Source organism: Sipha flava, unplaced genomic scaffold, assembly GCF_003268045.1.
Source record: "Sipha flava isolate LNK unplaced genomic scaffold, YSA_version1 166_pilon_pilon, whole genome shotgun sequence".
NCBI classification, from domain to species: domain Eukaryota; kingdom Metazoa; phylum Arthropoda; class Insecta; order Hemiptera; family Aphididae; genus Sipha; species Sipha flava.
In genome coordinates, this window is record NW_020271849.1 from 611,459 (window position 1) to 637,620 (window position 26,162).

Sequence of the window (26,162 nt, forward strand, 5' to 3'; positions counted from 1 at the left end):
ACTGCATTTCAAACAGTTAAAAAATATTTTAATTTGCTTTAAACAATAATAGATATATCTCTAATTAATCAGCCACTACCTTAATAATTTGACTTAAGTTTTACATCAAAAAAGTAGGTCAAATAATACAATTAATTACTACACATAATTAGACTGAATTATATTACATAACTCACAAAATGTAATACAATATGATACATTGTTATTAAAATTAATTTTGGCATTATATAAAGTAGAAAACAATTGTAGCTGTCTATTGAAATTAGGGATTTACAGTTTTATTATTTTTGATGAAAAATTAAATGGACCTCTTTCTATAAATTAACCATAATTCTTGCTATTTAGGACACGTAACATCATATTTCATTTTAAAATATTTATAATTAAATTAAATAACTATCAAACTTAAACAAAATCAAAAGTTAAATAATTTCAAGCAGTTCACACAAATGCTATACCTAGTTTATATAAGACAAACCTTTATTTAACTTTAAATAGCACAAATATCTTTAAACGTATGTTGGATTTTAGAATATATAAAATAAAATAACTCTCTTAATGCTACTAATTCTATCAATGCATAGTATTTACCTAATTTATTTTAAATTTTACCTAAATTAAATTTAACCAAAACATCATTATTTCGACCTTAAAATATGTAACTGAAGTGGATTTTAAATAAATAAAATAATGAATAGTATTTTTGTTATTACTTAGTCGCGTAAATGTATATTATATTCAATAAATGAAAAAAAAGCTGCGTATTACACAATAATAATAACTATATATAAATATTTTTTGATTTTAATATTTTACTACCATTTATTGAAATTGCAATGAAATAAGGTATTAAACATATAATTTGTAATTTTTAAATTTGGACAATGATTCTATACTTGCTACCTCACATGTTACTCTTATCTTACTCATCATAGTACTTGACAACCTATAACATTCTTTTAAACGTTAACTTTACAATGTATGGCGCATATACAACATTTGACAATTAACAATTGAAACCTAAAGAGTTCCGGGGTCTCGTCAATTTAACAATTTCGTATTCTGATCCGTTTTTACTATGAACCAGCTTTTACTTTCATATTCTGCTTCATACCATACATGTACTAACGATAAGTTATTTAATAGAGTATACTCGTTGAGACGGTTTCAATTTTACTTTACGTATTTAATACAAGTATACCAAACAGAATGTTCACAGTGTTCCCTTTTATACACCTCGAGGCTATCACGACTTGCCGCGGAAATACTACGTATGTGCAACGCCCATTCAGTGACCAACGTGCAATATTATTACTTTGTGGTTTTTAAGAAAAAACATGAAGGTAATTTATAACTTTTAAATACAATATAAAATGCATTTTTTTTTTTTTTTTTGACATGCATTTAAAGAACTTAATTTGAAGTGGACAATTTCATAGTAAAATCTAGACTTGACCTAATTATTTTCATTCATTATTTTCATTATTTTCATTTTTATAAAACCCTTATGTCAACTTGAATCATATATTAAAATTTCAAGTATTGAATTATAATAATTTAGCTATACAAACATCAACTCTTAATTCATATTCAACAATATAATTATTTATAAAAATATTATATTATTATTATAAAAGACTAACATTTTTTTTAATAAATATTTTACGACAGAAACAGAAGATTTAAAAGTAAAGTAACCGGTTTATTTAGAGATGGATCGATGCCGTTGATGACCCAATCTCCAAATGACCTTTACAAATAAATTTATAAGTTATAACATTGTGAGTAACTAAAATTTTTAACAACATAAAACCTATTAAAAAATCTTAATACCAACAGTCGTAATACACATATCTTATCATATTAAGAAAAAATAAATAACAATTTTCTAAACCAAAATGTATGAATAAAAAAATATATAATCAAATATTTAAGATAAAAAATTTGAAAATTACAGAAGATAAATATGTATTTAAAATTGATCTAGAAAATAAAACTATCAATAATTAATTAGACTAGAACTAAAATCTTGTAGCACAATATCCATTATACACTTTTTCAATAAAAAAATGAATTTTCAATAAGTAACTTCATACAATTTAAATAAATATTAGGTACATATCAATAATATCCGTACATAAATAAAAATAATTAATACAATCCTAAAAGGAAGTACCGAATAATAAAAAAATCAAACCAAACTTCCATTGATCTCTCAATACCTGCGGTAATTATTAGACTTATGTTTTGATAAAATGATAAACTAAAAAAAAAAAAAAATATGTTCTTGAACCACGAATAATAGATCACTTTTATTTATAAAACAATACAATTTTAATTTCATTAAATATACAAAATATGTATTTCAATGAAATTAAAAAATCAATTCTCCCATGGCCTCCTCCTCCCGGTTGTTCCAGACGACAAGAAACAGTTTTAAACCGCCTAAGAATAGGCCATTCATTACTAACCCACCGCCACCTTATGACAAGAGAGGATCCCCCCAATTGTACTACCTGCGGTGTCCAACTCACCATCAAGCACATCTTCACAGAATGCAGAAATAACCAGCAAGAACGTATGATAACCCTTGGAGCCACCCACTTATATGAAATCTTCAGCCCGGAACCAACCGCAACTCAAAAACTATTTATTTTCCTAAAAAAATCCACCTTATTCAAAGAAATATAACTTTATATTGTATAAAATCATGTAAATATGTAACTATGTAATTTATTTAAGTCACTGTCTGACCAATGGCCATAGCTGCCGCGGTCTTTTTGTTCTTTTAATAAAAAAAAAAAAAAAAAAATAAATTATTAATTAAATAAAATGTGTTTTGTTACTGAATTCAATACATATTAATTCATTTTATTTCAATTTACCAAACTTAATTCATAATTTGTAATAATAAAAATTACCACTGACATAAAATTTGAAATTCAATAAATTATACTAACTACAATTTTCAAAATACTTAAATTCTATTAACGAAAGGCATAAGATTATTTAGTATTAAAGTATCTAACGTCATGTGGAAAATCTCCGATAAAAGCTTAGGTGATTATTAAATTGTATATATGTATATACATATACCCACCTAAAATAGATAGAAATTTGGAAATTGACATAACCTAATTTTTTTAAATTTTAAGGAAAAATGAATAAAAATGAGAAAATCATTCTCGAGGACTTAATATCTAATCGAAATAAATAAATCAATCAGTACGTTAGAAATAAAACACATCTTCATTAATATACGTGTGATGCACAGAGACAAAAAATTACAAATCTTATCTCCTTAATGAGTACTGGTATTGTGAATATCTAATAAGTCTTATATTTTACACTGTACACATTAAATATAATTAATTAACAACATATTGTTCGAGGTATTATTGTTACATTAAAAAGATTTATACTATGGATTCAATACAATTTTGTTCAATGTATTAGGTAATTAATTCTTAGTAGTTCAATAATCTCTATTAAAGCTGGAATGGTAAGATTCGCTAGAGCAAAATACTTCGATCTCAAATACAATTTTTTTTTTAATTTAAAAATACGAATTAATATTAGTCTATTGTTTATTATATGCTTAATATAAACATTTTAGTCAAATATTTTGAAATCAAAGATATGTACTAAGTTATATATTTGAAAAATTAACTGTACAATAACGACAGTTGGTAAACAATGGAGTAACAATATTTTGAATAAAATTTTAAATAATTTTTTTGTTTAGTAAAATTATTTTTAATAACAGATAATAAACGCATAATGGGAAAAATGTAACTTATTCAATATTTCTCTAATAACTTTGTTCATAGTTTGAACACAGTTCATATGAACTTCACAAAAGGTGAATAATATGTGGATGCACCTACTCAAAATCAAGAATCGATAAATCGTACTTTCATTTTAGTAATTTTCAAATATCAATTTTTAATTTTACTTTATACATTATTATCATTACAATTTGTTGTTTTTTAAGAAGTAATTATTTTTTTCTTTAAAAGTCTATTAATTTTAATCTTATTCTTACACCACGATTAGGTTTAAAATTAATAATTTTATAAGTTATTTTAAAATAACTTTTAATAGAATTTCTAAATAAAATTAAATAACAGACCACTTCGTTCAACGTTTAAATATATTAAACTATTGATATATACATTATACTTTAAAAAGAAAAAAATTCATCAAATTCATGTGCATAGTTTTCAAGATAAGTGACAGTTAATAGTGGAAAAAGCAAACACTCAACACTTCGTAAACCATAATCTTTTTTAAATAAAGGTAGCTCTTCTATAAGAACATTGTGTTTTTAAGTCATAATACCATATTCAAATTTAAATAATAATAATTCATCACAATTATACATTGAAGTAAATGAAGCGAGACATGTGTCCATTATCAAATTGAAGCCTACCTTTTTTTCATCTTCATATTACACTAGAACCATATACGTAAACTGGGGGGGGAGCAAGAGATGGGCGATTGCCCCTAAAATAAATTAGGAAGGACAGTAGCCCCTCTGATACTTAACATACCTTGTTTTAAAATAAGTACAAAATAGCTGGTTATAGTTATTACTATAACATTTTTTTTTTTTAAATCTTAATTTTAAATTTTCGCTTACCTAACATAATGTTAGAAAATGAATAATTGTATAAAGTAATATGTAGGTATTAAATCAGCGTTTAGCCTCGGACAACCTTTTCGTTAGATATGTAATTATATTTTTGCCCCCCCCCCCTAATAAATTTCAAAGTTACGCCTATGACTAGAGTGAACCAAAGAAACAATTGATTTTACAATGATATGTATGTTTTTTCAAGATTTTTTTTATACATTAACGCTTTTTCGAATAAAATGAGAACTCCAAATATTCCCATATAGCTTCTACATCTATTGGAAATTGGACACAGATAATACTATTAACTGGTTACTTTTGGAATTTATTAGTAATTCTTGTAAAAATTGTCACAAAATTGCCAAAAAACACGTTATACAAAAGAAAATTTGACAAAATAATTGACAAACTTAATCATTTTAATCATTGATTTTTATTAATTTAGTTTTAACTCACTTAAACCTATCTAAAGACTAATAGTATTTAATATAGTGTTTATATTAATATAAAATAATCTACAATGTAAATATATCGAGGTAAATGTGTTTTGAAAAAATCTCATAAATCGTTATTCAGCTGTTAACATGTATTCTATACTAAAAATGTTATCCAAAAATTTTCATACTGTTAAAAAGCTTCCCACTCAACTAAAATATAAATGTAAAAACAATCAAATCACCCCAAGTATTAGTAAAATTTGAGGTATAAAAAATACACACAATCAAAACATACAAACCATTCTAAAGAGAATAATTATAGCAAAGTAATAAGATTTCTATCAACCCCAATAAAATCGCTGACTCATAGCTAATTAAAATTAGTGAACCATCAATAACATACAAAATTGTAAATAATTAAGTGATTATAATTAATATCATAACTTAACATTTTTATGGAGATGTATCTTAATTTATTAATTTCATTTATTAAACAATTTATTCTTTAAAAAAACTGTAATTATTTACATATTTTAGTAAGTATATGGCCATGATATTAAAAATGTAATAAAATTTCACACAAAATGTATTATACCCATTAGTCATACAAAGTACATACGACTCATTTATATTTTTATTCGCGAAAATAAGTCTGATGAGCATCATACAATTCTCAATAATTTGGAAAATTCGATAAACATGAAATTAAACGGCAATTTGACCTACATTTTTTTGATAATACTTAATAATTACATCATTTACACCCAGTTAACCTTGCACACGATTTTTAAATCACACCATAGATGACCAATATAATAATTACAATAACAAAAACAGACTTCTAAATAAAAATAAATACTTAAATATTAATAAAAAAATTTATTTTAATAAGACTTTAATAAGACGTACATGCGTCACATCAAAATTAAGGAATATAAAAACTAATATAACTAATAACTAGGGAAATCAGAATAAAAATAAAGTTATAGGTACTAAAAGATATAGAAGTTGATAAACTATTTCATATAGTAAATAATAAGTATTATGATTAATACTAATAATAATATTGAATAATAATAATCACTGAAATATGGATTGAAAACATACATATAGCTCATATTCGACAATAATAGCGACAAATCAAAAATATATACTTCGCGACTACGTAATTAATGAAAAAACAATTTATAAAATTCTATTAAATAAATAGACATAATGGATTCGAGCAATAAATATATATAAATATTGATTAATTACGAAATATACGTACTCGTATATTTATATGTTTATATAACTAGTTCAGTTTATAAGAATACAAATGAACTATTCTTTGTAATTTAGAAATTAAAATTCAACAGAAAAAATTTGAAAAATTAGAATAAGTAGAATAACTTCAAATCCAAGATAATACGCATTTAGTTAATACCCGCGTAAATACTATTAGACGCCTATCTATAATTATTATAAAGCTTTTTTTTATAAAATAAGAAAATACTTTTCAAAATTATAATTAGAGTAAATATTTTTATAATTTTGTTTAATGAGTTATACATTGAAATTAAGCATGATGAAGTGTCACATCGTCACACGATGAATACATGATAAAGCTACTTTATTAAATTTGATTTACAGGGTGCATTGAGCATATACAACAGGATTTTTTATACTATTACGCCATACGTATACAAGAATCAGTTGCAAAATTCTATTAATAGGGTAAACGTATATAAAAAACGACTGATTAAATATCATGAAGAAATATATACTATTTTTTTTTTTTAATAACAAATAAAAAACTAACCAAAAGATACTTGAAAGTTTTAATGTATATTTTCAAACAGATATTTGATTAGAAATTAAGCGTTTGAATAAAATAACCAATAGATTGATAGTTAAGTATACATAATTGTAATGTACGACTATCAATGCAGCACAATTTTTCGTAGTCCATTTTCATATAATACATCATTATTATGTTTTATTAAACAATAAGTTTTTTATAATAATTATTGTTATCTAAATCGTATGTTTTAATCGGTTCTATTTTACAAATCTAAAACTCTAAGATAATTAAAATGCAAAAAGTAAATCGGGAAATCAAGGGCCTCTACACGAACCTGTTCAGTGGAGCCCATAATATTTTCGATGAAATAAATGATACTAACAATAATATTATTGGATTTATGTTCAACAATACTTAAAAACCACTAAATTAATACTTGTTAATTATTGTAAATACTGACGAGATGATTCAGGGACTTCAATACGAAGAAACCGTGGTTACAATCTCTGTCCACGGATTCTCTCACCATTATCGCCTACCCATAAATATTAAACACCGATCGGTGGGATAATTTATAAAACTAATTGTTGTATCATTTGCTTGGTACCAAACAGAGACGATTGTTAAACCTACTGTAATAGTTACCCTTCAATATCCAGTCGTAGCGTATGATCCGAGACCAACTACCCCTGCTCGGACGACAAACCGAACGTAAGCCGTTGTGTTCTAAGACCAAATAAATAAATACCGGGGATAAATCCTGTCCGGATTCTAACAATGCTTTACGCGGGGCCTAAGTGAATTTCAAAGGGAGGGGGGGAATAAAGGAAAAATCGCGGTGGTCGCAGCGCAACGACTACACGCCGCATAAAACGATTGATAACAAAACGGGCCATTACCTCGTCCGGCCTGGGGTACAAATGATTGCAATGCCTCTGCACGAACATGCCGGCGGTCAGTTGGACGACCGACACCAGGAACGCCAAACAAACGGTTTTCCACTTCACCTTGACCGGCATGGCTGTCGTGTGTGGGATACGCACGAGAGAAGTTAAACGGCGCGCGAGAAAACCATCGGACTACTAGGCGCCTTTGACGGATGGTGGTGGTCTAACGCGGTATAGCACGGAGACGGGCTCGACGCGACACGCCGAGAAGAACGACCGAAACGGATCGGTTGGAACAGCGACCGCACGACACCGACAACTGATAACACACTAAACCGTATACGGACGGAATACGTGCCGGGACGCGTCGAACGTGCACGCTCGGTCGGCGGCGCCGTCGGTGACGGTAGTGCTGGCGGTGGTGGTGGCGACCATGGTAGAAGTGGTGGTGGCGGCGAGCGGTAGGGCGTGAAGTGCGTGACGAAATCGCGCGCGCCAGACACCCGTTCGCGCGTACAACTTAGGACCGGACGTCGTCGTCAATATTGTGTCGTTCACGTGATAACGGGTCGATTCGATAACGACATTGTATTAGTCATAAAAATAATAATAACACCAAGTGATAAAAATAATTTTTTTCCCGTTCCTGCGTCGCGTTTTCCAACCGTTACGCATCACTTATCCGGCACTCGGACGGGACTGCTATGGATTTTGACAGCCCGGACGTCGAGAAAGACTTTCCCGGCCTGTACGCGTCCACAGAAATCGGACACAAAGATTCTGACGGTCAGTGGACGGTGTGGGCCACCACCCCGCCCGCGATTCGTTTCGTGGACGGGCAATGGCTATGGTTGGATTGTTGTCGTTTAGTGGAATGATTCTGTTTTCTTTTGTCCACAGGCAAACGCAAAGAGAAAAAAGATCGGGGATATGCTGCTTTGGAAGGTGAAAGTTCTCCGGAAGAAGAGCCTGATGCCAAGTAAGCATAGGTTTTGATTCTGATAAAACTTTGTTGGAGAAACCACTATGTCACAATGTGATATTAGCGCATATTGTTGTAATTATTCTATTCGGAAAATAATTGTAATGCTTATGGTATATAATTCCTAGTACACTATCAAAGTCTTGTTGAGTTATATTTAATTACTTAACAATATTTTTAAATTGTATGTTTAGTCTTTATATTTATAAATATTAATCACATTTCAAGATATATAACAATGGCACTTATACGTGTTTACTTTTTAAATATAACAATTTGTTATTTATTAGTTCAGGAAAATAATATATTTTGAAAGATTACTAATTAAAAGTTAGCATAATAGAATAAGACATATATTATTATTAAAATATTTTAGATTTATATTATATTTTTATACAAAATAGTAACCAATCAATGTTTAAGTTTAAATACATGCTCCTTAGTATGTGTTTTTGAGTTATTAATCAGCTATTGTTATCACTCTTGATTAGTTACAAGGTATTAGTTAATTAAGCCATTACAGACAAATCCATTGAGGAAATTAAGCAGCATCAGTGCTTCCTATGTAATAATTAGGTTCCCAATGCTTTAGTTTTAAATATATTAAAATTAAATAATAAATGATAAATATTAAAATTTTTATTATATTTTTTACTTATATTAACTGGAAACTCTTGTATATTTTTCAGAAGCCCTTCTAAAATAAAAAAAAATAAACCATTTAAATTTCCAATCAAAAAAGAGAAACATGAAAAGCTTAAAGATAAAGAGAACAAAGATACACTTAAAGAAAAAAAAAAAGATGGAGAAAAAGAAAAAAAGAAAGATAAACCCAAAAATAAAATAAAAGATAAAAAAAAAGATAAAAAAGGATCAAATGGAAAAGTTATTATTGATATTGGTGATTTGTATGGTAATTAAAGTTCTAATACTTATCATACAAAATCAATATTGTACTATTATTTTCAATTATTTAATTATGTAGAAGATCAACCTATCTTTGGGGTTCCATTAGAAATATCATTTGATCGAAATCCATGTCATGATGATATTCATTTACCATTAGTTTTGAGAAATTGTATTGACTATGTGCAAATGAATGGTATGTGTTATATAATTGTTGTTTATATTCATTTTAATTATATTTTAACTTTAGGTTTATGTACTGATGGTGTGTATAAAGTACCTGGTGTTAAGTCTAAAGTACAGAGCCTTAAGGTTCAGTATAATAGACGCCAATCAGTAAATTTAGCCGATTATGACTTAGCAGTTGTTACAAGTCTACTAAAACAATACTTGAGGTATTGTATTTTATTTTTAATACTTTATTTTATTTTAATATTTATCCTAAAAATAATTTTATAGAGAACTTCCTGATCCTATATTAACATCGGACTTGTTATCCAAATTTGAAGATGCTGCTGAAACTCAAAATATTGAATTAACCAAGTCATTAATTTCAGAACTTCCACTATGCAACAAACATACTCTTACCTGGTTAATAGTTCATTTTACCAGTATCATAGAAAATGTAAGTTAATGATTTAATATTTAAAAACACTATTATCTTGATTTTTATTTATAGGAAAAATATACTAAAATGAACACTACAAACTTTGGTTGTGTTTTGTGTCCTGTTCTTCAAATGTCTCAAAGACTATTCTCATTTTTTATTACTAAAAGAAATGATCTATTTCCTGGTGCTGTTTTACACAAATATATACCACCTTTAAGATGTGCTAGTCCATATTTACCAACTGGCAAACAAGAAATGACTATTGAATTAAAAAAACAAGAATCACTTCTTGGTTATATACACCGTGAAATGAATGCTGGATTTGTATGTAAGACTAAGGAAGAAGAATTATGGGATGTTCAAAGAATTATTACTCAGTTGAAAAGGAAACTTAAGGTATTAGAAAAAGATAGTCATAAAGTTTCAAAAGATAAAGTAAAAAAAGAAGATCATGTAAATGGAAAATTCGAAGAAGTTGGAACTCAAACAGCTTTAGGCAGGCAAAATTCTAATAACAGTGTATCAGGAAAAGCTGAAGTAGGATCCATTACAAGCGATACATTTAACATATCAAACTGTGATGGATCACTAGTTGATGAAGAAGTACAAACAACAACTTCAGGTAATTCAAATAATTACATTTTATACCAAATATTGTTGCTAAAATAAAATGATTAACTTTAGATAGTGATAATGAAGAATTAGTCTTGCAGTATGAATCTGAAGAATTAATGTCGCTCATTGCAAACTTAAAAGATTGTATTGTTCAAGAAAAATGTGAAATTGATCGATTACATAAAAAATTGACGTCGGTTGGAAGAAATATAAACGTTAGGTAATAATAACTTTATATTTATAATAGAAATTCATTTTTTACTATATATTACAATATAATATTATGTTTATACATAAATTTAGAATACTTTATTTATTAATTGTTATTTATTTAGTGAATATTTTATGTATCCAATTGATGAAACAACAGTCACCAAAAACACATTGTTAAGTGAATATAAGATGCTACAGGTAATGAAACACTTGCAAGAAAATGTTTGTAATTTATTTATTTGATAAAATTTTTAGTTTCAGAAAGTTCACTTGTTAAAAAGTATAGAGGAAGAACGAGAAGCCATACTTGATTTAAAAATTCAAATAAAACTAGCACAACGCAAACATATGGCAAGTGCATAAAATTCTTTGAAACCCTATTACCATTTTTTTTATTATAGTATTTAAAAATTTAGTGAATAGACTAAATCAAAAAACTATGACATTTTAAATTATTTTGTATATAATGTGAAAAACTATTGATTATCCATTTCTATTATATATTGAACTATTTTAGGTAACATTTATGTATATTTTTTTATTATTTGATTTATTATTTGTACTAATTATCATGTTTTTTGTAAAATATTTTCTCTTCAAAATTTCAATATTTCATATAATAACATTCATTTTATTCAATTCATTTTATAACAATCTTAATATTATTATATTTTTGTGAATGACTTTTAGTTATAAATTATAGATATAAAATATAGTGTTTTATTTTTAAAGTTATTTTTATATATTGTGTCCTATAAATAACTAACTGATTATTGTTATTAATAAATGAAAAAAAGTTTTGACAGCAGAAAAATAAAAGTAATGTCGATTATTGATGTAGCATATTTGAATAGTTTTATATTACCAAAAGCAACTAGTAAAACTAATTGATAAATATTGTAATACTTACAATTAGTAAATTTTTATAAAATATATGAAATATATATATATATATATATATATATATATATATTAAACAATGGAATTCATGAGTAAAATGTTTATTTAACTAAATCCATTACATTAATCTAATAAGTTATCTATTTTGTATATCTTGTATTATCAAATAAAATCTTAATTAATTTCCCTTAAATTAAACAGATTGATTTCAGTATAACTCAGTAGAACAATTTTTAATTTAATATGTATTAAAAATAATAGGTACTATTTTATTTAGGTAATGTCTTATGGCTGCAAAATACAAATATTTTTTTGGATATAAGTTTTTTAGTAACTGGTAGGTCAAATAAATTATTCAGTATAATATAGTATAAATAGTATAGTAGTGAAGTATAAAACTGACAATATTACCATAAGCATTGCATTAGTCATTCATTTTCTTCAAAAATAAAAATCTAAATATCAGTCTGTATGTTTTAAAAATCTAAAAAAGTTAAAACCAACTGTAGATATAAATAAGTATATAATCTTTTATGTAATAATGTATGAACAATAAAGGAAGACAATTGCCTTTAACAACCAATTATATGAGACCTTTTTATTGTACTCACTTTAGTACCTAATAAGTTATAATAGACAGTATTATGGTTTTAAGAAAAAATTCAACCTGTAGGAATTATTATAGCTAATAATAATGTTAGTATTATAATTTTTCATAAAAATAAATTATATTATTTGTAATATTTTATAATAGAGAAACATTAAATTAATTGATAGAAAAGAGTGAAAATAATTCTAAATCTTCAATGATTGACTTTTTAGTAAACTTATACTTTAAATTTGAAGTAGTAAATAACTGCAATAATTTATATTAACAATGAAAATATTGTGTAACAAAAATTATGGAATTCCAATTTTCAAACTTTAGAGAGATTTTCAAATGTAAAAACTACAAAATACATATGTACACCTATAGACGTAACAATATGCTTATTTTATGTATTCTGAAACTGTTAATATAACTTTTTATAATATTGTGGTTAAATCTCAGATAATTGTGTACTAAAATCTGAAATAAGTTGTAAGCTTTGAGAGCAGCAAATAAATATATACTATGGACAACAATATTCTAAAAATGTCTCTGTTTTGATGTCACAATATAATTTTTACCAACAAAAGAAACTCATTCATTTTTAAGTAACATGTTGACATTATTTTGATAATGAGTTATAAGAAAAAACCTACCAACATTTTAAATATTCATCAAGTAAGTACAATTTAAGTTATAATAATAATTAATGAAGAAATATTGTGTTTTTTATTTTTGAAATATTGATGAACAGAATATTTAATTTTTTTTTATGTTTTTTAAGAATTTTAATAATAATATAGTCTTAGAAATACGAAAAAACGTTTATATTTTCTTTATACATATACAAAAATACACCGATGGGTTGTTTAGCATATTATTCACATGGCAACAAATATGAATATCGATTATTATTGTTTTTATTAGACCACAATTGAATGTCTATCGCTTCGTCTTTTATGTGAATAAGTGTCCCTTGTATTTACCGTGGAATTCATAGCAGAATAATCTATAGGGAAGAATTCAGGTGTCGGGCCACATTTTGCAAATAACCATTGTCCGGATCCATTAGGTCTGGTACCTAATAACCAGTTTGCGAAACATCGACCCCATGTATCACGATCCAACTTAAAATCTCCATTCTACAACAAATAACAATACGTTTAAAAAAAAAAGTGAACGTATTGTACATGTTGAGATATTTTTTAAAAATTTTCTCAATCGGTTTATTAATTTAAATATATTATTGTAAGTCAACTTGGTAAGTACCCGAACGCGACTAACTTATTACCTACTACAAAGTATTTTTATTCCAGTATTAGTGGATAACACGCATTATTCTAGAATGGTCTTTACGTCTAAAAATATTTATTACAAATATATATTGAAGAAACCTATTGTTTACTGAAATTAAAATCAGTAAATTTCAAAATTGATGTATAAAGTATACTAGTAAAATCATATTTACCAACAGAACTGTAGGTAATAAAAAAATATATTACAATAAAACCTACAAATAATTATTTATCGTTAATATTTTATTGACATTTAAAACGAAAAATATATTTTTTGCTTCATACTAATATAATAACTATCATATTTCCCAGCCGAGTGTTAAAAATCGATTGCACTAAGGCATAAGGGGAGTAATAACGTTAAACGCGACAGATAATTATACCAAATATCTCCGCTGTCAGGGGTGCCGCAGTCCTGAAAATGTAATTGGAAAAAAAATATTAGAAAAGGTAACAATATCTAAATATCGACCCTAAAGACGTATTGTTTGAAGAAGGGGATAGTACGTTTTACACAAAAAATATTGATGTTAGGCTTCAATTTTTGAATGAAAATTTCATACGGTTTAGCAGCCAAACTTCATCTCAATACGAAGCGGTTCCATTTTGAATTTTTAAAAAATGTCGGGCCAAGGCCTGACCTCAATATAGGGTTCAGCGCTACTATCCACTGTGATTATCCGTTCAAAAAGTAACCATAAATACATTATAATTTAAAAGATTTATCGTTGTAAAATTCGTACATTATAAGAGGAGGGAACTCGACTCCCTCCCTTTATCTCTTATAGTAGAAACGAACAGATCGAAAAACATTACGTTGTAAAAAAATAATATACTAAAAATAATATGTCAGAAAACAGCTTGATTATCTAGTGTTGCATCTGTTCTATTTCACAAAATAAATTGCTTAAAAAACATTTCTATTTTTCGTTTTTTTTCGTACTTCATTATAATATGACATAGGTAAGAACTTTAAGTTAAATATTTTATTTTATATACATGTTTTACAACTTTAGTCTATATAATAATGAGGTAATATGTTATTTTCAAATTATATTTCACCACAACTACATTATAAACTCTCCCCCAACCAATGTGAAAAAACTTTGGTTCACTGATTAACTGAATAACTATTTTATTAATATAAAAGTAAGATATCGGTAATTATTTTGCATACTACAATCAAGGTTATCTGAAGCTAAATATGTTGTGATATTTAAATAAGAACATTTTTATTTATATAAATATAGGTACATATAATATTTATTATAATATGTATTGAATTTTATTAGACAGTTAACAGTCAACGACAGTTTTAACAGTTAGAAACCTGTGTTGAATATTTATCATGATTCTATTATGTTTATTTAGGATAGAGTTTGTATTAATTGTTTAAATGTTAAAGAAAACTATTATTTTATATCTCAAGAAAAATTTTGAACGAATTTATAGTTCACCGTAAAAATTATCAACATTTTTAAAAAAACAAATGTATTTAAAACTTTTTATTACATCCATAATATTTGGTTATTTTTAAAAACTTAAATGTGGTTATTTTAACATTTATTATAAATCAGATTTTTGTATAATTTATGCGGACTTATAAAATATAATATTATGTATTTTTATATTAAGTTAACTTTTTGAGTGATGTTATCAACTTACTGAGGTAAGTGAATTGTACATAGCGTCAATTACGACTTGCTTGGATTCCTCACAGTTTGAACCTAGAAACGTGTCGTAGAACCTTTGTAAATTTGATTTTTCTATTTCACCTTTACCTGTATAATATAATGGTAATTTTAGTGTAAAAGTATATAGAATTTATATACATTTTAGGTGATTATTTTTGATATATTTTAGGAATTTTGAGTTAAATTTTTTACCACAATTACCTGAATCCAAAGATTTAAACAATATATTCTGAAAGTATTTCAGCCATAGAGGCATATCTGAAGCAACTGTACACTTACTTAGAGTTTGACACCATACTTTTAACCAGTCGTCTATTGATAAACTAATAAACGCAACGTCTGAAAGTTACAAAAAGTATGATTTAGAATTTAATTTAAACAAGAACATATTTTTAAGACTATTTTATTACTTTCAAATTATCAAACTACAGCAGTAAATATCATACGTAGGAAACTATGATTTAGATTTTAAAATATTTAAAAAAATAAATTATGAAAGTAAAAAGTTCAATGCCGACGGGAAAAAATTGTTAAATACTAAAATAATTTAGTTATCTCAAAACCAAAAATTACGAATCCATATTATATATATATATATTTAAATTAGAGCATTATAACGTTTCTCAAGGGATACATACTATCCTATCTAATTTATACTGACTCAACCTATTTAAAATATAAAAATAAAGCACATAAAAAATATCCAATCGTTAACTTTTTAGCTACAAAAAAAAAAAAAAAAACAAATGACTCATTTATATTTTATTATAAGTAATTATATATTTTAATTTTAATTATTATCCTAATTTATTATTTTTCAACTATTGAATTTATATTTATATCGTTTTTAGTATTTGAGCCAAACCATATATTTGTTGCTTTACCTTTTTTTTAATACAAATACATAAAATAATTTAATAAATGGAGAAACTTAGTAATGTCTGTCTAGCACTAAAAAAAATACATAAAATTATAGCTTCAAGTAGAGAATATAAAATAAATAATATAAATAATTGGTAGGTATAAATATAGTAACTCATTTTTTCAATATTTAAATATGTAGTTATTATATCTATTGTGAAATTCGAAGTAAAAAAAATGATTTCCTGGTCTAATGCTAAAATTTCACAAAGAATGTGAGAAAAATACAATAATTTTATGACCGGAAAATTATATAAGCTCTAGTTTATACTTCGTGTTACCCTACTTTTCCACTACCCATATGAATAAAAACTTTTCTGAAATATTATTTTCAGATCTTTATATATTTCAACCAGCCAGGGAAAAATAAAGCTTACAATTCCATAGTGTTTCAACACTATAAAATTGTATTGACAAGGCCGTATCTCGAATTTTTTTTCGGGAGAGGTCCAAAACATGTATAACTATTGTAATTTTATTGAATTTAGATTTTAACTTTTGATACTTGGTTAAAAATAAGACAGAAAAAGATTTAATCTTCTTTTATTAAAATTAATATCATATTTTCATATGATATTATGATATAAAATTAAAAGCAGTCAATGATTAATTGGAGCTTAAATCATTTTTGACTGAAAATATTTAAGTTGGTATTAAAAATTAATAAGTATTTTAAACATTCGTAAAATATTGAAGAAATTTCGGGGAGGTCCAGACACCCTGGACCCCATCCCCTCAGATACGGCTTTGTGTATTGCATACATAGTATATATGAATATAGTACTGTTATGGTAATATATTACCATAACAGTACTATTTCAAATGTTTTAATTAGTTATATCTTAAATTAATATGTGAACAATTTTAATATTTTCGATTAATTAAAATCAATGAAGAAAAATAGAATAAACCGAACATCTAGGAAATAGTAACGTTAAATAGTAAGTGGGCATGCTATTTTTCATTTTGTGAATATAGTCACTGTGACATTGTAAAATTAAAGACATTTTTTACAAGACCAACGACTTAAGGTTTCCAACTGTGTGTCGCGAGCACCCTTGAAGTGTACCGCTATAAATTGTTTTATAAGTATGTATTTACCAGTTTATTATCGATATTCGATAAAAACTGATCGAACTAATCGTATATAAATATAATATTATTTATTGTAAGTATGCCCATAAGTATGCCCATTTCAGCCGTCTCGATCGATCGATTTTATTAATATATTTCACAATAAATAACTCTCTAATTGAGTAGACTATAAATAGTGTACATATATATATAAATATATATAAAATATATTTCACATAATATATAGATTGGTATGCCTCATTTTGTTAGAAATAAAGTGTGCCGCATTGTTAAAAAGGTTGAAAACCCCTGGTCTAGACAATTTCAATAAAATATTTTGTGGATGAGAATTTGATAATTGTAAGCGCCAAAGTATAAGAACCACAGAAATATCTCAGTCCATTCAATATTAAAATACAAATCACATATTTCACCAGAAATTTGATTTAAAAGTTCAGTATTACATACTACTTCCCCGATGGTAAATTGACAAAATATGTAACGTATAATATAAAACCTTTAATAAAAAATGAACTAAAAGGTCATGTTAAAATTGACGTGTCCTATGGCGTTTCAGTTTAAATTATGTTTAATTATTTTTTTATTAGAACATGTCAAAATAGTTCTTTTTAATTTATATAATATAATATAATATATATATATTATAAATATAATTTAATGAATAACAAAATAAATATAATGTTATTAAATTGTTATTATTATTTACATTTGTTTTTAAGTTTAATATAATAAATTAAATTCGCACTTGTATTGTATTGGGAACAAACGATGTACGATAACACAGTTACAAAAGTTGATGAAAGAACTAAATAGTTCATTTCACAATGTAGGTAATGATAGTTCATTATTTTATGAAATTAATACATTTCATTAGTTATTCATATACTATAATATGAACTTAATTAAAATTCAAAAGACTTGTAAATGTCTATATTAGTTTCATTTTAATACTCTAAATGCCTAATTTTGATATTTAAAAGTCAACTATTAATTCTTTATTATTACCATAAATTAATTATTGTAAATTGCACTCATCGTCAAAAATACTATCTTAAACTGTTCTTTTTATACAAATATCCCTCACTATAATTTTATCTGTTTATACAACACTTATAAATAACGTATATAATTTATAAATAAATATTATTACGTATTTAATCGAGTTTTAATTATTACCACTGCATTACTTTCTAATTTTTTTTTTTTATGACCTTCATTTGTTTTACTTATATCTATGAGAATCCAAATATTTTATTTCACGAAATATATTATTATTTTGTACAGTATATGGATATGTAATATTTTTTGAGTTATCATATTTAATATTATAATTTATAAATAAATAAAAAATAAAAAAAAAAAAGTATTGTAAATAAAATAGAGGAAATTAAAAAAATACACACTGTACTTCAAAGGGTTATTTCCAGTGTTGGAGTTAGATAAATACATTTTTATCTAGTTAAAGATGATGATAATACGACAATAGTTTACCTAAATAAAGATAAAAATTAACTAAATTAAAATCTTTCTATATGCAGATTAAAGATGTAAAAAAGATAAATTTGTTTTATACTTTGAAGTCAAACTTTTTGAGAATAAACCTTAAGCTGCATCCACACCACACAACCAATTCAAAAACGTTTGTCAAACGTTCGCCGAACACCAATAAATATTTAGCAAACGTTCGACGAATGTTTTTCGAACGTTTGTTTGATGTAGACGCGTTTCCAAATCAATTTTTTTGTCAATAATCCAAACAAAAATGTTCGCTCACTAGGCGAACATTTTGAATGTTTGTTACTTGTATGTCGATGTACGTCTAAATAAATAATTATAAATGTAGTTAAGTAAGTTTTAAGTAATACATTAAAGAATGATATAAATCATACCACCAATTGATAAAATTCGTCAAGTTATTGCTAAACGTAGTGACACAAAAATATTTTCACGAAAATTTGTGTTTTGTTTTGTGACTTGTGGGCCAATTAAATTAATTCAAAATTCAAAATCACTACTTGACAAACGTTTGACGAATGTTCGAAAAACGTCTGACAAACAATGTTTCCCCAAACGTTTGTTAGGTGTGGACGCAGCTTTAGATACCAGTAAACTGCTTTGTATGCATATCATTATTATTTTAAGTTTAAATAATATTGAAGTACTTATATGCATGTAAGTAAATATAATTATACAGCCTGTGTTTAAATTTTAAATATGTGCTATATTTAAATTAATGTTAGTAATATACATAAAAATTAGTCAATACTCAATAAGTATGAACTAATAAACATCTTAAAAATTAAGTATAAATATTAAGAAAAAAACATTTTACACATGCATAGTAAATTGTGATAATTGTGAAAATGTATGGCAGTTTTAATATATATTTAAATTTATATTAGTTGACATACAATTGTAATTTGGTATGATAATTGTTATATAAGGTATATTAAACATACAATAAATAAAAAACATTTTATTTTATGTTAAAAATAATAATATAAGATGCAATTAAATAGATTAGATCTGACTGAGTAACTCAACAGTCATTATAACTAATAAATAATTATAATTAATTTTTCATTAATTTACTAGCTCATATAATCTCTCAAACATAACAAGAACATTTATTCTACAATTGAGGATCCCAGGATCTTAACGAAAAAGTTAATTATTTATAATACTATTTTTTAATTTTTGTTATCAATCGGATTTTTAAGAATTCAAATTTCAAGTTACATCAATAAAATAAATTGACAATACAAATTTATATTTATTTTTTTTGTATATAAACGAAATTATCTAGATAGATATTTTATCTAAGATAATTATTTAGATAACATGCAACTATTTATTTAGATAAAATAAAAGATAAATAAACAATTATCTAGATAAGTCCGAACCCTGGTTATTTCTTAGCTAAGTTCTATATACTATAAAAAATAACTGATTTAAATATTTGAATAATTATAGGGAAAAAAGTAAAAAAAAATTCAATCCTTTAAGCTTTAATATATATTAATTATTTTTCAATATTAATAAAAAAAAAAAAAAAAGATTTTATATTAAAGATATATTTGAATGCTTACTTTGACCGCTTTCGCATGGAATGAATACTTGGATTAATTCTCTTAAGACTTGTTTTAAAATTATGTATTCATCACTATCCGGTGACCAATCAGCGAAACGTCTTAATTTCTATATAATAAATGTATTATTATTATATAAATCACATTTCAATGTAGAAAAAAAAATTAGATATATATTTATAAAATTAACCTGAAATTCAGAATTAAAATAATAAAACGGTGATTAATATATTAGTAACAATCTTCAAATCAAATACTACTCAGTAAAATAATAATATACAAGAATATGAGTTTAATAATTGATGTTATTGTTATTTAACAATTACAATTAATATCTACTATGTGTTTTGCATATCTAAAGTAAAAATGTACACAGCATTTTATTTTGGATATAATATAATTACATTTTTGAAGTTTTAGATCATTAACGGATTAACAGAATTTTATAATTTAACGAATTCGGATAAAATATATGGCAAAATGGAAAAAAAATCAAACCATTTTAAACTTGAAACAGAATAATGAGTTAAATATTCTTAATAAATTAGATAAACTGATATGAAATTTAATATTTAATATTATTCAATCAGATTCCTATACTATTATACAGTACTAATTTAAATTATAACCATTCCAGAAAAATTAAACGTTAATAGTTGTATAAATGCACACGGCTCTAATATAAAGTTTAAAATTCTAAGAAATCTTATTCTAATTTTTAAAGAATATCAATTTTAGATTATCAACTATTTCAACAAGGTTTTGAGTAGATTTTCAAAGCAAATACATATACCTAATATATCCCTTATACTTTATAAATACTTTAAAAAAACCTATAAGAATTTAATAAAAATAAAAATAAATCTTACCATTATAACTATAATAACTGTATGTGTAAAAGTATGAAGTAACTGTATGAAGTATAGTTTTCTGAAGCGTCTATTAATTAGTATAATATGAAGGAAATAATTAGGGATGCACTTGTATAATGAGAACAATTAATTGGCCAAATGTTAACTGATTATTATTAATTATTCATTATATAGTACTAAAACACTAATGTTTATATAATTAATTTTACTTTAGAAAATAATTCAGTGTTATGTACCTCAAAAAATTGATGGAAATCATGTTCAAATACGAACCCATCGCAATCACCATCTAAATAATATTTGAAAAAGGTCGATAATTTCTCCTCTTGCAACGACGACAATTTAAATGGAATCTCCAATGATTTCGATTCATCTTCACTAGCATAACGTTTCATCCAGGATGCTAAACAATTTTTAAAATACTTATCGTGTTATAGCACAATTAAGAGGAAGGTTTATTTTGTATTAAGAAAAAATATTTGTTTTTAAACGACCTTTAGTATAATCTTAGACTTTGCGAAGTAATTATGTTTTTTTATGATTATTATTTAAAGATAATGTTAAGATAATACAAACGTAAATATGGCATTTTAATTTAATTTAAATGCTTCAAAAAAGTTAAATAATATATTTTTTAATTACATTGGTTATTAAATTATAATACTGAAACATATAAAAAAATAAATTGAAAAATATATTTATTATCTGCTATACAATACAATAATAATAGGATGTAAATTGTACTATGTTCGAAAAAAAAATATAAGTTAATTATGAACAAGAACTATAAAATACTTATATAGTAATTCGAAATTCATTTTTATAGAACTTTGAAAATGAATAATTATTTATTATTAATTATTAATGAATATTTTATTAGTTCTACTACTACTATATATTACTATATGCGTGTATCAAATATTATATGGACATTATAATAACATATTATTATTTAAAAAATTATGACGTTAGTTTGGTTCATATAAATAATTATTACATAACATACCCCATACGTGTATTTCCAACGTACTGGACGTATCGTCAAACTTGGGTTCTTCAGGCTGCATTATGATCGTGTTACTTTTCCACGACATAGTTCTACGTAACAGTTGTTTAGTTCGATCTCTAGTTCGATCACATGCCTTAACATTTAACATTTGTTTACTATGGATAAAATAAATAAAATCAACATTGAATAAGAATTTTGTAATAGCAATTAAACCTCAAACAAAACCAACGATGACTATTTTTTTATATTAATTTGATAGTGTATTTTTTTTTTAAATCAAATAGTTAGAAAGTCGTTCACTATAATTGAATTTCGTAGGTACAGTAATTTAAATAATTTTACTTAAGTAACAGATAATTTAAAAAAAAAAATGAAACAAAGACACAAATCGAGTTATTGTGAGTTATTTATGATACTTACGTAAAGTTGACTTACTATTTTTAGTTAAGGCGAGTTGAAAAGATCATAGAGTTAATAACATTTAAATTTACGAGTATCATAAATAAATACTTACGTTATTCTGTATATTAATTATAGAAGACGAATTTAAGAAAATATTTTTATCGTTTTTACGTTTGTACATTAAAGTATAGTATCGTAGTATCGATTATAATATGACTTCACTGCATATCACAGTCGTCTACAAACCATACAACTATTTACATTAAATTCATATTGATCTTTCAACAAGTCTACTCAGTCTACCTACTTAACATTTATTTACGATTGAAAAAAAAAAAGTTTCTGTCGATTCCTTTCTAAATGTTAATAACGTTTTAATGATTTCAAATATTCTCAATCTGATTCATATATATATATATATATATATATATATATATACAGGTGTAATGGTAAACTAATGACACTTAAATCACTATTATAGTACATGTATGACGTATGTAAATATGTATATTTTATTTTTATTTTCTGGCTTTTAGATCATACATCCAAACATAACTATCTCCATCCATAACGGTTTTGCGCCAACATATACCGTGTAAAAAGTCTGCTACATCCCTTTTGAAAAAATCTATACATAATCCAATACATTTATATTCTTGATTATTAACAAGCTTTTATGTTATGATGATTTATATTTTAATTTTTGTATCTAATGGTATGGTACAAATGCGTACTTCATATGATAAAAATAAATGTAATCAATAACACTGAATTTATTTTATAAATTTACAACAATATCTTTAATATTAGTTATACGGGTAAGATAATGCAACATTTTTCAATAAACCAAATACTTATTGATCAATTTAAGCAATGCTATTTAATAACGGTCATTCAATAATAACGTTTTTGTTATATTTTCATAATGCGGTTTTCATTAGTTTCTACTGAAAAAAAATCGATCGTAACAAAAAGAAGAGAAGGTTTAATTTTAATTTTAAGTAAATACCAAATTCTATTTTTACCATGATTCATCTGAGTTTTTTCAAACGTAAGCACCTATATTATTGATTAGCCTTTTTAATAAAACGTTATAAGCGTATATTTAAATAATATTTCGCACAATGACAAATGAAAGTGGAAACTGTTGCGCGTTATACTGTATGTGAATAATTTGTTAAACGAAAATGTAGTGTAAAAATCGATATAAATGTTTGGTACATCGGACTCAAGTGACTTATACTCGTAATGCTGACAATATTTTTAATCAATCGTTTCTAAAAAACTGAAAACTCTCGACATTCATATTTAATTCCAAAACGAACTGTTTAGAACATCGTGATTTTTATCTACAAGATTATAAACACCTGTTTCCACGTCGATGACATCTTTGCCGTCGAAGTGATCGTTTGTAGGTCGTTCGCCACAACAGTCGCCACGTCGCTATCGCCCGGTTTCTTGCTATCAATAGCCGCCGCGGCCACTGCTGGAAAACTTTTCAGGCTGTGTGACCGTACGTGCTTACCATTCGGCGTTGTGCTTGTCATGTTTTGTGACTAGGAAAATACTAAGCAACTACGTCGGCCGATATTTACGTGTGCACTGTACACGGGGTTTTGTTTAAGCGCGCTCTGAACAGCCAGTTATATGTATAGGCACCGTGTATAGGGACACATAACATCGAATAATTCGCTACGATTCGTCGAAGAGTTAAAGTGAAGGAGGGGACATAATATAACATAATATATTAAAGGTTTTTTTTACCCTGCGAGGTTTTTTTTTTCAGCTCGCAAACTGTGCATGCAATATTATACACGCAATGGGGTAGTTTAAAGTAACAGTATTGTATCGTGTAAATATATATATATATGTATACAGGATGGGCATGGAAAGTAAATTAAAATCTCTAAAATACACTAATCACAATAATATCATAAATGTATGAAAAATGTCTTTTATTTAGTTTAAAAAACTTTATATTTATATACAATTATTATTATATGCAATTTTATAAACAGTATAATAAACTATTAATTAAATTAATCATCTTGAAACAAAATTGAGTAGGTATATGAATATATATATATATTGTTCATTAGAAGTATAAATAAAATATCACTCACTTGTCTTATATCTTAAACAGAATTCAGAATTATATTAAATGTAATTCATTGATTTTTAGGGTATAGTCTTTTCATAAATAATAACAATTATTTTGTACAAACACTTTTTAAAAAACTAAAAAAAAAAAAAAAATTAAATTCACAGTTTCGAGTGAAGTTTATAAGTGGATTAATATATGTAGTAAATAAATATCATTAGTCCATATTAATATATATTGTCTAGATCTACTATAATATTAATTACGTTAAATACACATAAGCTATTTATTTTTTTATACAATATTTTTCGCTAGTATCTTATAATACCTCATCAGCTAATTTAATTGTACTAGTACTTGCACTCGATAAAAAATATAAACAACGTACTAATAAATAACTGACTATGGTTTGATTTGAAAATACACAAAGCTAGCTGTCTTAAAATGTTTTAACAATTATAGTCTATTTAAAAATAATAATAATTTATGATGAACAAAATAAGTTTACATCATATTTGACATTTTTTGAAAATAGTTTCATTGTTAAATCAAAAATACAACTATTTAATTAAAACTACAAAACTATTATTACAATCAAAACTTGTTTAATAAATTAAATAACATTAATATTAATATATGCATAAAAATAAAAAATTAATTAAATATTAATAACTGATAAATGTGTACAACAAACGTGTGACTATACCAGAGATAGGTTATTAAAACCTGCGGACTATAGTAAAGAAAGCAAAAATGGAAAAAAGGTCATTAAAATTGATAATTAGCAATTATTTTAATAAATTTAGTTTTACGACTGAACCAATAAAATAAAATATGTGCCTAATACCTATAGCTAAGTTAACTATATCGACATGGATATAAAATATATTTAGACATCTAATGTTTTAGCTGGAGTTCAATACTATAGAAAAATATGGTATCTAAATTTTACGATTATCGAGATAAAATTAATTACTGATAAACACTAAAATGTTATGAAATTATTTGAAAATGTAACACGGACTGGATAAAAAAAAAATGCGCAGGCTGAGTGCGGCCCGCAGACCACAAATTGTCCATCCCCCCCTTATTAAATTTTCACTAAAAATGTAATATAAACATATGT

General features: G+C 25.4%; 3 protein-coding genes across 5 annotated transcripts in view; 1 reads left to right on the forward strand and 2 right to left on the reverse strand.

The window, feature by feature from the left end:
* The window catches only part of LOC112679706 (leishmanolysin-like peptidase), a 73,910-nt gene extending 65,774 nt beyond the window's left edge, over nt 1-8,136 (reverse strand). Inside the window, exon 1 of the mRNA XM_025549599.1 lies at nt 7,756-8,136. Coding sequence (XP_025405384.1) covers nt 7,756-7,875 — 120 coding nt within the window. The 5' untranslated portion in view covers nt 7,876-8,136. The remainder of the gene's footprint in view (nt 1-7,755) is intronic.
* A 99-nt stretch (nt 8,137-8,235) lies between these two features.
* LOC112679707 (ralA-binding protein 1) lies at nt 8,236-11,522 on the forward strand. The gene is made up of 10 exons (XM_025549600.1): nt 8,236-8,529; nt 8,644-8,722; nt 9,415-9,638; nt 9,711-9,827; nt 9,882-10,026; nt 10,091-10,256; nt 10,311-10,863; nt 10,926-11,076; nt 11,192-11,267; nt 11,325-11,522. Exons 1-10 carry the CDS (start codon nt 8,448-8,450, stop codon nt 11,430-11,432), a joined length of 1,701 nt encoding a protein of 566 aa, XP_025405385.1. The 5' UTR covers nt 8,236-8,447; the 3' UTR covers nt 11,433-11,522.
* Nucleotides 11,523-13,370: 1,848 nt separating this feature from the next.
* LOC112679681 (sarcoplasmic calcium-binding proteins II, V, VI, and VII-like) lies at nt 13,371-24,567 on the reverse strand. Of its 3 annotated transcripts, none has more exons than XM_025549571.1 (7): nt 24,303-24,567; nt 22,531-22,666; nt 21,761-21,927; nt 20,653-20,761; nt 15,749-15,886; nt 15,519-15,634; nt 13,371-13,700 (listed from the first exon to the last, which is right to left on the reverse strand). In XM_025549571.1, the coding sequence occupies exons 1-7, from the start codon at nt 24,480-24,482 to the stop codon at nt 13,482-13,484; spliced, it is 1,065 nt and encodes a 354-aa protein (XP_025405356.1). In that variant the 5' UTR covers nt 24,483-24,567; the 3' UTR covers nt 13,371-13,481. The 3 variants fall into 3 exon arrangements, with proteins under 3 accessions (XP_025405356.1, XP_025405357.1, XP_025405358.1); XM_025549572.1 differs by lacking the exon at nt 24,303-24,567 and adding an exon at nt 23,048-23,234; XM_025549573.1 differs by lacking the exon at nt 24,303-24,567 and adding an exon at nt 23,048-23,134 and having other exon boundaries at nt 22,531-22,688.
* Between the last annotated feature and the right edge of the window lie 1,595 nt (nt 24,568-26,162).

Coding starts and splice junctions, on each gene's coding strand:
- LOC112679707 (XM_025549600.1), top strand. CDS start 8,448: ATGGATTTTGACAGCCCGGACGTCGAGAAAGACTTTCCCGGCCTGTAC. Junction 8,530..8,643: donor CGGACACAAAGATTCTGACG/GTCAGTGGACGG, acceptor TTTTGTCCACAG/GCAAACGCAAAGAGAAAAAA. Junction 11,077..11,191: donor GGAAGAAATATAAACGTTAG/GTAATAATAACT, acceptor TTATTTATTTAG/TGAATATTTTATGTATCCAA.
- LOC112679681 (XM_025549571.1), bottom strand. CDS start 24,482: ATGACAAGCACAACGCCGAATGGTAAGCACGTACGGTCACACAGCCTG. Junction 20,762..21,760: donor ATTTCCATCAATTTTTTGAG/GTACATAACACT, acceptor TTTATTATATAG/AAATTAAGACGTTTCGCTGA. Junction 15,635..15,748: donor GTTTAAATCTTTGGATTCAG/GTAATTGTGGTA, acceptor TATATTATACAG/GTAAAGGTGAAATAGAAAAA.